Here is a 13114-nt window from a genome sequence, read left to right as displayed (position 1 = left end):
TGATGCATTTTCAGGCCAGTCATTAAATAAGTTCTTCATGCTTTTTCCAAAAGATTCCAATTTTACATGTATTCATATAGTGATAATAGTTTACTGGGCATCAACTATTTATTCAATACTAAGTACTGTGCACTCATTATCATATTAAATCTTAATAATCTATTTATGAAATGAGCATCATTATCCCTATGTGAATTAGAGAGCTCAGACTCAGGTGATGAGGTGAAGTGCCCCAAATCAGCAATTAGTAAGAAGCCAAGACTTGAATTAAGGCACATATGAAGAATACTGGTCTGCACTCTTTCCATAGATGATGTTGGAAATCTCAATAAGTTTCAACTACTGGGATTTTTAAGGCTATGCAATTAGAAGATCCCTTAGATATTTTTCTCAAAGAGATAATGTGTATCAATAATAAGAGTAAAAAAATAGCAACTAAATTTTTTTGAGTTCCCATTTATTTTTTTTCAGCCATTAAACCAAAATCCCTTTTAAGAAACAGCATATAGTTAACCACTTAGCAAAAAACAAAACAAAACAAAAAACAGCCATCAACACTGGTAATTAGAGTGAAAGACATTTCATTGTGGTAGGATATCTTTAATGTAAAAGTATATTTAAAATATTTTGTCAAAGTTTTCTGTGAATATATAATTAAGATCTTTAAGAGAAGAAAATAAAATTAGTAAAAATGTAGGGTTGCTTTTTTTAATGGCAAATACTCATTCCTTTCCCTATCTCTAAAAATTTTACATTTTAAAATATACTTTTATAGTAAATTCAAATTATCAGTTTGTATAACGTAATTATTTCACTCGATGAATTAACTTTAATACCACCTTTACTTTAAGGAAAATTGGTACGATAATTGGAGAGAAGGTACCAACAATTAATTAATTAATTAGAACTTAATTATATTTCTTTTGCCTATCTATAGTTTATCTTAACTGCAGATGAGTAAGAAGAGAAATAAGAATATTTAAGATAATTAACAACACAACATTGTAAAGCAATTTTCCTCCAATTAAAAAATAAAATTAAAAAATTAAGATAATTAAAATTTTAAAAATGAAAGTTTTTGAGTAGTAAAGTAACAGAAGGATTTAAGTAACATTTCTATATTTTTATTTAAGAAAAAAAACAACTCACTTGAAAACTGAATTGCAAATCCAGATTTGCTGATATAAAAATCTGTGTCGAACTGAATGGTCACTACGTTGAGAGTGCTATGGATTCCTTCGGGAATAAGAGACCCACTAATTTCCTTTAAAAGCATCTCATTTTCAGGTGGACCATCCCAAACTCGGAGTATATCATGTGATGCTTCCGTATCAAAAGCAAGAAACTGCAGGCTGTGGGAGAACCATATATCTCTGATTATTTTAAACATGGATCCAGTTTTAAATAAAGAATATAAAATATCTTTGCTTATACTAGATATTTTTTATTCTATCAAATAAAATGAATAATGCAAAATGGGTATGTAAACAATGCATTTTTATTGAACAGTATAATTTTTTAGAATATGATTAAATATACTATTATATCAATTCTGCAAATTATGATTCAATTTAGGAATTTTTGACTTTAAGATGGTACAGAAGAGATACACATTTAGTAGAAACTGTACTCTGAATTTTGATCTTTTCCCAGTTGTGATACTCTCTCATGACATTGGGCAGTGCTAGGAAACTAAGTTCCCAGTCAGTCACAAGATCAAAAAAAAAACAAGCTACCAACACATTTACAACCATAATGCACTCATAAAACAGTTCTGTTTTTCATTTTCAGTATAGTATTCAATAAAATTACATGAGATATTCAATACTTTATTATAAAATAGACTTCAGGTTAGATGATTTGCCCAACTGTAGACTAACAGTAAATGCTCTGAGCATGTTTAGTGTAGGTGAGGGTGAGTGATGGTTTTTGGTAGATTAGTTATATTATATGCATTTTCAGTTTATGACATTTTTAATTTATGTTCAGTTTATCAGCATGTAACCCAAGGAAGACCTACCTATACATTCTTTTCAGTGTTCATGACTTAATTGTGGCAATGACAGGTGACATTTAAGAGGAGCTCATATGTGCCACACACTGTGCAAAATGCATTACATCTATTTTCTTCCTTTAATTATTATAATGATTCAGTGAAGCAGGAACAATTTTGATATCAACTTTACGAAAAGTGGCAAGTGGGATTCAGATTAAATAAGATTGCCCTAAGGGTGGCAGAGTCATGAATTGAACTCAAGTTATCTAATGCCATAGTGTATGTTACTGCCACTGTTATCAATTTTTTAGTGTGCTTGTTTTATAAGAATCAAAGATTTACTCCACAAATGCAAAAACAGTTTACATTCAAAAAAGAAGTAAAGTAAAAGGAAACTTCCTGAATGTGAAAATGGCCCCTCACCACAAAAATGCACACAAAAGAAAAAAATTGCTTCATGTTAAATCTATTTTGCTTTAGTCTAGACAAAATTAATATCAGATTTTCTTGTGCCTAATCCAAAAGCTAAAAATCCAATTATATCAACACACTCAACTCTCTTCACCACCCCCATATATATATATATATATATATATATCACATCCATGTTTGATATGTGAATTGTCACAGTTTTAAATCTGGGTTACAATTTAATATAACAATTCTTCTTTAATTTTTAAAAATCTCAGAATTCTGTTGAATTTACAGCATCTTAATTCATGAAGCATTAGAAGAGTAGAACTCTCAAGCAGCAGGAAAATTCTGATCTTTTGTGCCCTCTTCTAACTGAAAAGCTTCTAAGGGGCTATATGAACCAATGCTGTGGCCTATGAATTAGTATGTCATGCTTATCAATACTTTCTCCCCCAATTTTATAATAGATAAAAACCATGTTTTTCTTTACCAATGGTAAAAAAAAAGAGAAAAATTTTAATATTAATTACATATAGGGTCTGATCAGGAAATTCAGATTCCTCAGTCATTTTGAAAAGATAAAATCCATTTACCTGACAATGTTTCCTGGATCTACCTCAATCATCCACATGCAACGCAGATTATTGTCATATGGAAAGGGATAACCAGGAGATAAAATTCTTCCTGATGATTCTCCTTTAAAACGACCTCCACATTCAGCTAGAAAAAATTAATTCAATTCAAGTCACAGTTTAATCTTTCTAAACATCTACAAATTTCTTGAGGATATATTTTTCACCTGAAGGAAAATAAGGATTGATTTCTTCTCTTATTGAAAGTATATACGTGTATATGCTTTCTCAGATTAAGGTGTTAATTAAAGTAACAACACATTGTACAATAAAACAAGAATCTCAAGTTAGATCATATAAATGATAATATAATAAGCCAATTAGGGAATTTTAAAAGTACACACTCAAAAGCTCAGAGTTTAGGCTTCAAACTTTTTAAGATTTATGGCAAAATAATGTTAATGTAACAAGGGGAAACAGATGGCAAGTTGCTCCCTTATAGCTGGTTGTAGGCTAACTAATTCATCATCTTACTACCTTACCTCTAAGCTTTACTGCAGGTCCCTCAGGCCTTCTAAATTTCATTGTCCTCTTATTCCCCTTTCAATCACTCTAAACTCTTTTGCTTTTAACCTCCTCAAAGTCAAAGTGGCATTATTATTAGATTTTACTTCAGTTAAACCTGGTTCCGTTTTGATTTAAAGTGGTCTCTAATTTTTATAAAATTCACCAAATTAAAAATGTAAACATCATCATACAATATAATTAAAAATAGATCTTTTGGGGAATTCCCTCTCTATCTTAATAATATTTAATATATTGGGAAATCTGGAATGATTTTACATTGATAAGCCAATAATCTAGAAAGAATCCTCTTGCTAGAGGAGAAATGAAGTCGTTTACTTAGTATATTACTCTACTTCTCTACATCCTAAAAACCACAAGGTGTGATAATATATTTTTGAAATTTCTCCAAATTACTATACTACCAAAAAATAAAACTAAATCCAAGGTAATTTACTTTCTGCTTATATATTTGAATATATTACTACATTTATTTTTCCTGTTCTCTGCAGTGTTATTATCTTACTCAAATGCAATGCTGAACTAAACATCTTGAATTTTTGTTTTGTTTTGATTGTTAGAACAAAGGTCAGAGACAAAGTTTCAGCACTTGGAAAAGACTGAATAACAATGGAATATCATGGTTAAAATTTGCAGGCTCTATTCATATAGATAAAATTGCTTCAAAGATTTTAGATGTTATATTTTAGTATAATATTAAGGTTATTTTTATGTGTCAACTTGGCCAAGTTGTAGTACCCAGTTATTTTATCAAACACTAGTCTAGGTGTTGCTATTTATAGACCTGGTTAACATCTATAATCAGCTGACTTTACCCTTGCTAATGTGGGTAGCCTTCATCCAATTATTTGGAAGGCCTTAACAATGAAAACTGAGTTTTCTGAAAAAGAAGATTTTCCCTCAAGACTGTATCATTAATTCCTGCCCTAGTTTCCAGCCTTTTGATCTTCCCTATGGAATTTGAACTTGTCAGTCCCCACAACTGCATGAGTTAATTCCTCAATATATTAAATACATTTCTTGATAGATGATAGCTAAATAGATCACATATAGATCTACTAATTCTTTTTATTTGGTGAACCCTGACTGATATATACACCTATAGAAGACTAAGCAAGTTTATTTTGTATTGTAACATTAATTTAATTTATAATAATAAATTTTTTATTTTAAAATAAATAAAATATATATAGTTAAGAAGTAACCATCACTTACTGTGGTTTTTCTCATTTTATAACAAGACCTTTGTTGAACAGCCTAGAATGCTGTAACTGTAATAATTTATTTTTCTTCATTTTTAATGATTTATTCACTATTATTGACATATTTCTGAGGAGAACAAATTTGATACTTCATTCTGCCAGACTTGTCCTTTTTTTATACAATCCATGAGGTTCTCATGGCAAGTATACTGGGGTGGTTTGCCATTCACTCCTCCAGCGGATCCCATTTGGTCAGAACTAGCAGCAATGAACCAACTGTCTTGAGTAGCCCTACACAGCATGGCTCATAGCTTCATTGGCCTATGCAAGGCCCTTCACCATGACAAGACAGTGATCCATGAAGGGATTACTATGATGTTGTGGTCAGTTATTCTAGAGCCAGACATTCTAGAGTGCGAAGTTAAGTGGGCATTCAGAAGCACTGCTGTTAATAAATGGGGTTCCAGTAGAGCTATTCAGAACCCTAAAGGATGATACCCTTAAAGTGATGCATTCAATATGTCAGCAATTGTGGAAGACCGAACAGAGGCCACAGGACTGGAAGCGGTCAATCCTCATCCCAGTTCCCAAGAAGGTAGTACTAAAGAATGTGTGCTAAAGAATGTGCTAGCCGTCAGACAACTGCACTCATCTACCATTCTAGTAAGGTCATGCTTAATATCTTGCTTGCTAGGCTTCAGCATTATGCAAACCAAGAACTTCCAGTTGTCTAAGCTGGGTTTAGACAAAGAAGAGGAACCAAAGATCAAATTGCCAACATTCACTGGATCATAAAGAAAGCAAGGGAATTCCAGAAAAACATCTATCTTTGTTTCACTGACTACACTAAAGCCTTTGACTGTGTGGATCATAACAAACTGTGGAAAGCTCTTAAAGAGGTGGGGATTCCAGACCATACTACTTGTTTCTAGAGAAACCTGTGTGCAGGTCAAGAAACAACAATTAGAACCCTGAATGGAACAAACTGTTGGTTCAAGATTGAGAAAGGAGTACAACAGGGCTGTCTGCTGTCCCCCTGTTTGTTTAACCTATATGCTGAACACATCATGAGAAATGCCAGGCTGGATGAGTTACAAACTGGAGTCAAGATAAGCAGGAAAAAAATCAACAACCTCAGATACGGGGATGATGCCATTCTAACGGTAAGCTCCGGGAGAAGGTAAAGGATAGGGAAGCCTGGCATGCTGCAGTCCATGGGGTAGCAAAGAGTCAGACATGACTGAGCAACTGAATAACAACATTCTAATGGCAAGAAGCTAAGAGGAACTAAAGAACCTCCTGATGAGGGTGAAGGAGGACAGTGAAAGAGCTGGCTGAAAACTAAAGATTAACAAACTAAGATCATGGCATCCAGTCCCATTACTTCATGGCAGATAGAAGGGGAAAAGGTGAAAGTAGTGACAGATTTCATCTTCTTGGGCTCTAAAATCACTGCAGATGGTGACTGTAGTCATGAAATCAGAAGATGATTGCTTCTCAGCAGGAAAGCTATGACAAACCTAGATAGTGTGTTGAAAAGCAGAGACATTACTCTGTTGACAAAGATCTGTATAGTCAAGGCTATGATCTTCCTATTAGCCATGTACGGTTGTGAGAGCTGAACTGTAAAGAAGGCAGAGCACCAAAGAATTGATGCCTTCAAACTATGGTGCTGGAGAAGATTCCTGAAAGTCCCTTGGAGAGCAATGAGATCAAACCAGCCAATCTTAAGGGAAATCAACCCTGAATACTCATTGTAAGGACTCATGCTGAAGCTGAAGCTCCAGTATTTTGGTCATCTGATTCAGACAGCTGACTCATCGGAAAAGTCCCTGATGCTGGGAAAGATTGAGTGCAGTAGGTGAAGAGGGCATCAGAGGATGAGATGACTGTATGGCATCACTGATGCAATGAACATGAACTTGGGCAACATTCGGGAGATGGCGTGGGACAGAGAGGCCTGGCATGCTGCAGTCCATGGGGTCGCAAAGAGTTGGACATAACTGGGTGACTAAACAAAAACAACAATCTGCCAGACTAATTTTAAGCAACTCCAAGAACTGGATGTTTGGGAATTGATTTTATATTGAATTTAAACATAACTCTTTCTCCATATTTCTTTGTTACAAATATTACTTGGCTATTTGATTTCAAATAAATCAGTGTGATATGATGTAACATTGGCGTTCAAATTCTGTCAGAAGTCTTATGTTTACAGATAAAACTGAAGGTGCGAAGGTTAAATACCTCTAGCTATGGTGCCTAAAAATTATTTTTTGTTTGCTTAATGTATAAGCTACAGAAACATAATTACCTAGAAAAATCCATATAATTAAGAAAAAGCTTCTTATTTGGCCAAGGCAAAAATATAACCATAATAGATAATTAAGGTTAATAGGAATGGATAATTATGATTTTAGGCCAAGTGGTAAAGCTGTTACTTATTGACAGTAAAGAATACCATCTTAAATAGAATTTCATCTTCTATTGTCATGAAAATCATCAGCACGACACATTATGTGTCCAGCTGTTTTAAGCTTTTATTCCTGATCATCTATCATTTAAAAAACAAAAGTCACCCTTCTCATAAAGCTTGAGCAGTGGTATTACTAAATTTTGACTTGGCAGATTCATAAAGTGCATTGATTTGTCACAAAATAATTAAATCTTCTGATCCTAGATCAAATGTTCTTCTATTTGCATGAAGTTTTCCAAAAAATGAAAATGTCTTCAGCTCGATTCAACATATAAAGAAAAAAAATATTTTTTAATGTATTAGTTTGTGATTTTAATTCTACAGACAACATAGCAAGTCAGTATTTTTAAGTTTATAGTTTTGTGCTATTGAACGCCTTAATGATTTTCTAAATATATTTGATATTCACACCAAAGAATATAACTTCAGAGAGAGTTAATCAGTGTACATTTTTCTCATAACCAATGCCAGCAGGTTGGTTGTTGGTCATATTCCAGAATTCTAAGCTTTGTCAATTTAAGTTGATTGTTATTTTAGCTTTATCCTCATAATCTATCCAAAATTCAGATGCATCTGAAAGGAAAGCAGTATAATTGCATTTTGGTTGGATAAAAGAACGTTTGTTTTCTGCTCATCAATGTTTTAACAAACCAATAGAAGTCTCATATCATCGAAAACATTGCAATTAGTTGCAAGACCTCTAATAACTAGAATTTCATTTCTTTCCTATTTGAAGTCTATCAAGTTTTGTGAAAATTCCTGTGTTGACTATATCCATTAACAAACATTAAAATATACCTCAAAATGTTCAGGTCTCCAAATTCATAAAATTGTATACATTAAATATGTGGAATTTTTCAATATGAATTATATCTTAATAAATCTTTTTTAAAAAGTAAGTCAATTTTATCCATATGAGCCTGACACAAAATGGATTTGGGCCACCACAACCATCATTAAATAAGAATAATTAAAGAAACTTGTTTGTTCCTCTATTGAGGACTTTGTGTTTTGTTTAAATGTTTGTTTGTTTGTTTGTTTTTCATTTTGTTGTCCTAGTAATCCATCCAGTCTGGCACCTATACTGGGACCAAAAGAAAAAAAGCAGAGGTCTTTATCAACACTTTTCTATCCACCCTCTTTCTTACACATGCTCAGTTATTTGTTAATTGATTTATGGGATGGTAGTAATAAAATTCTTCTCCAGCTATACAAAGAGAGAAAATGATCATTCTGTAATTTCATGTAGGCAATATATCTTATATGACTAATTCTCACATGCCTTTTATTATTGAAATTCATTTAATTATGTTACGATACATAAAATAAGGAAAACAGATATACTTTCTTAGTTTTTGAAAAGGTATGTATATAGAGAAAGTCTTTGAAGTTATTGAGAATATTTAGTTTTTTTAATCTGCCTTTATACCAGCATAAGCATTAATTTTGTATATTAAAACAAATCTGGTCAATGAGATTCAGTAAATGTGTATGATTAAGAGTTTCAACATATTTTGTAGAGACTTAAATTTTATATCAAGATAGGATAAATATAATGACTTCATAAGAACTATTTTTTGCCCGAAAAGAGAAGGTACTCATTGATTATGGAAAGAATCCTCTGACTTACCACAAATTTGAACAATGTATTCATTAGCTTTTTGATTAAGGTATGAGTTGGGTGTGGACAAATAAAATAACTTGAAAAGGTACAGTATATTTTGATAACACTTCCATAGAAATATTGCATGAAAACCAAAAACAGTATCCTACCAATACAGGATGGCAGAGGATAGTCCCATGCCCTTCTCTCCCCTGTCATGCACTTGAGAAGGCTGCTTCCATGGAGAGTGTAGCCTGGATTGCATCCATAAATGATAGTGCTACCAGCAAAATGCCCTTGGTCGCTGATTTTGTATCCAAATTGTGGGATGCCAGGATCCTCACAATGTGAAAGTTCAAAACCTATGAGAAGAATATAAATTTATTAAAGACAAAATTTAGCAGGAGGATTTAAAACAGTACAAATCATCCCTTTTACTGGTTTTAATATGATTACATAGTTTTTCCTGTTTTATTACTTAAAATATTTAATTTTGATAGCATACAGCTTCCCTGGTGGCTCAGAGGTTAAAGTGTCTGCCTCCAATGCGGGAGACCTGGGTTCGATCCCTGGGTTGGGAAGACACCCTGGAGAAGGAAATGGCAACCCACTCCAGTATTCTTGCCTGGAGAATCCCATGGACAGAGGAGCCTGGTGGGCTACAGTCTACGGGGTCACAAAGAGTTGGACACGACTGAGCGACTTCACTTACTTACTTACTTACTTACAGCCACCAGAGAGAGTTTTTTTTTCCTCAAAAAATTAAAATTTGTCTTATTATTCAAATTTAGCAATGATACCCCATGGTCTCTATGACTGTATCATAACGTGTTATAGTACTAACATTCTTGCCTGCTTCAAGCGATTTGCAACTAATAAATTCTGACCAATGTAACTATTAGGATCAAATCACGAAAAGTTTAAAATTCATTTAAAATATGTGAAACCACAACTGTTCAGGTAACAAATACGTCCAATGCAAACATAACTTTAGATTGCTTTACTTTTATAGTCTTGGAAGAAAATGAAATAGACATATTTAAAATGACTAGCAAGAGTTAATATAACCCAGTAATCAGTCTGAAGAACTCTGAATTTTTATATTCTGCCTTCAGAATACACAACTCTCAAAATTTCTCACAAGGAAAAAAAAAGTAGTTCATAAAAATAAATATTTTTGATTTCTAAAGAGTTGGGGCTTTCCACATGACTTTAGCTGGAAGCTTGTGATTAAGAAGATATGTTTATATGAGTAGTGAGAGAATTCCAGAGAGATTAAGGTACCTCTGGAGGGGATCTGTGTTTACATCTTAAGGAAGAATGAGACCCAGGACTTTACAGAAATCTCTAGATTATAAAAACTGGAGACACAGGAGGTTAATCTGACTGTTGAAACCCTAAATTTACATTACTAAGGTTAGCATAAAAACAGAATTATTTCCATCCCATCTCCAAAGAGCAAAAGTTTTCCTTCCTCCTTTCAGGAGAGGAGAGAGAGAGAGATAACTCTCTCAAGCACAGCAAGTCCATTTTTCTTATTCTCTGTCCTTGGTCATGTGGTTAAGTTTTTCCATCTGATTTTCATTGTGTTACTACAGAGGTAAGGACTAGGTCAAAGGGATGCTGACATACTTACTACTACTATTATTATTATTATATTTAATTCATCAATTCTATCACTTAAATAAGAATTAATCTCTTTAGATCCAGTATACGTACTGTGCCTATTCAGAATAAAATTAATAAAGGTGAATATTAAAAATGAAACAGTCATAGCACAATTTGCTCCTAAGATCCTGAAAGAACTAGAAAAGGGTACTTCAGAAGGTAAATCAAATATGACACTAGTTACAAAAATCTAAATCTTCTAGCTATAGAATTCTTCTGTACTTAGTGTTTTATAAATTCTATAAATGTAAGTTAAATGATGGGCTCCCTTGTGACAAAATGGCAAAGAATTTGACTGCCAGTGCGGGAGACACAGGTTTGATCCTTGAGTCAGGAAGATCTTCTGAATAAGAAAATGACAACCCACTCCAGTATCTTTGCCTGGTAAATCCCATGGACAGTGGAGCCTGGCTAGGCCACAGTCCATGGGGTCACAAAAGAGTCAGACTTGACTTTAGCCACTAAACAATAATAACAAGATAAATGATATAATGATATAATGTGACAAAGATAATTAACTGTTTGTTATCGTTCAGCCACTAAGTCATGTCCAACTCTCTGCGATCCCATGGTGTGCAGTGTGCCAGTCTTCCTTGTCCGTCATTATTTCCCAACTAGATGTTAAATTATATCAGTTATAACTTCTGAGACTAGAGGACCATGATAAAATTCTAGATAGCTTCATGGATGAGGGAAATCTATGATTCTAAGACAAATAATATTGGAGAAGAGAATAACTTTTGTGCATCTTAAATCATATGATATTCAAAAAGAGATCTGTATGTTTTTTGTGGGCATAGATCCTTGACCAAATTAATCTAAATTTGAACTAGAATGCAAAAAAGCATATTTTAGCTCACTGATGTCAAGTCATTAATTTGTAGTACTGACTTCCCAGAGTGTCAAAACAAGCATACAATTACCAGAAATGTACAGCTAAAAGTACCAAATTTATACTTTAATTTCTGTAGGCTGAGGGCTACCTTAGCTCTTGGAGAACATAAGGAGCCTCCTCTTAGTCTCTTTGAAGGGTTCTTCATCTTTCCTTTCTCTGCCAACCAATAGAACTATTTCACATATCTTCATTAATTTACAATCATTTGTTTATTTTCTTTTTTTTCCTATAGATTGGGCCTATTTCACTTTTTTCTCTTTCCCCCAAAGCCTTCACAGCACAAAATCTGGCACATAACAGATGTGCAATAATGTTCATGAATGAATGCTATTCTCAGGGCAGTTATCTCTAGGTGACATCTGAAAAATAAGCTAAAGTAATTTTGATGAAATTTATGATAGACTTAAAAAAAACTGCAGGAAACTCCTGTATGGATTAATTTGTGACAACCTCATTTGGGTGGAAATATGTTAAAATAAGGCAAATGCAAACAGCTTCAAACAGAGTCATACAAGAGGTCAGAGGTTGCTGAGCAAGTCAGTCTTGCAATAACAGAAGTAGAAACAGTAGAAGTAGTAACAAAATTTTTAGGACATATTTTGTATGACTCTGTAAAGAGTACGTTTAAAATATCTCTGCTCAAAAGTATCAAGCTTGAATTCCTTCTACCAGACATAATATTCAGTTTATTATTCAAGATTCAGCCACTTTTGAGTTTTCCCATGTATCATTTATCAAAGTAAAAGTGGAAATCAAGCTCTCTTTTTAAGGTTTATTACCAAATTCATCCTCCTTTAATTTGAATGTTCTTTAAATGTGGTTGGCAATTGCTGGTGATGAGGTATAATGGAGACACTCTTTGCAAATTAAGATAATTTATAATACTTTGCATTGTAGATGAAAATGCACATGGACAATAGAATGTAAGCTACAAAGCACAACACAATTTAGTCCAATTTGGTGGAATTATTGTTGCTTATTCATAAATATTCAGAAGTGCCTTATCTTTATGGAAACATTCTGCTGCCAGTCTTTTCACTGAAAAGCTCAAATACATGAAAATGACAATTAAATAAAGATGTGTATGAAAAACCATATACTATAAATATTCACCATTCCTTGTGTAATTTGATACTGTGATGAAATTAAAACTCCTGGAGCAAAAATCAACTGGAGATTCTCATTTATCTAAATCTTTTTGACTTTCTGAATAACTTAAACTGAGTTCTAATTTCCTTCCTGCCATCATAAAGCAGAAATCTTCTTTAAAGATTCCTAACATTTGAAAATTACTATTTGATATCTATAAGAGAAGAGAAAGATATAAAAACTTCATCATCTGGTTCTATTGATAGCTGCTTCAGATTAATAGTAATATTAGTTCAGATTACTTTTCAGATTAATATTTATACTAATTGACTCATATTCACATTAATATTGTTATTCATAAATAATGCTCAGTTCAGTTCAGTTGCTCAGTCATGTCTGACTCTTTGTGACCCCGTGGACTGTAGCATGTCAGGCTTCCCTGTTCATCACCAATTCCCGGAGCTTACTTACTCAAATTCATGTCCATTGCATTAGTGATACCACCCAACCAAATCATCCTCTGTCATCCCCTTCTCCTCCCACCTTCAATCTTTCCCAGAATCAGGGTCTTTTCAAATAAGTCGGTTCTTTGCATCAGGTGGCCAAAGTATTGT

At 33.2% G+C, this 13114-nt stretch overlaps 1 protein-coding gene across 2 annotated transcripts in view; it reads right to left on the bottom strand.

The window, feature by feature from the left end:
- Window positions 1–13114, bottom strand: part of CSMD3 (CUB and Sushi multiple domains 3) — a 1392034-nt gene that overhangs the window by 311544 nt on the left and 1067376 nt on the right. For both annotated transcript variants that reach the window (XM_060393469.1, XM_027973090.3), the window contains 3 exons: window positions 9019–9210; window positions 3004–3130; window positions 1150–1352 (listed from right to left, as the gene is read on the bottom strand). In XM_060393469.1, coding sequence (XP_060249452.1) covers window positions 1150–1352; window positions 3004–3130; window positions 9019–9210 — 522 coding nt within the window. The remainder of the gene's footprint in view (window positions 1–1149; window positions 1353–3003; window positions 3131–9018; window positions 9211–13114) is intronic.

This window comes from Ovis aries, chromosome 9 (assembly GCF_016772045.2).
Source record: "Ovis aries strain OAR_USU_Benz2616 breed Rambouillet chromosome 9, ARS-UI_Ramb_v3.0, whole genome shotgun sequence".
Taxonomy (NCBI): Eukaryota; Metazoa; Chordata; class Mammalia; order Artiodactyla; family Bovidae; genus Ovis; species Ovis aries.
This window is presented reverse-complemented; position numbering and strand designations above follow the sequence as displayed.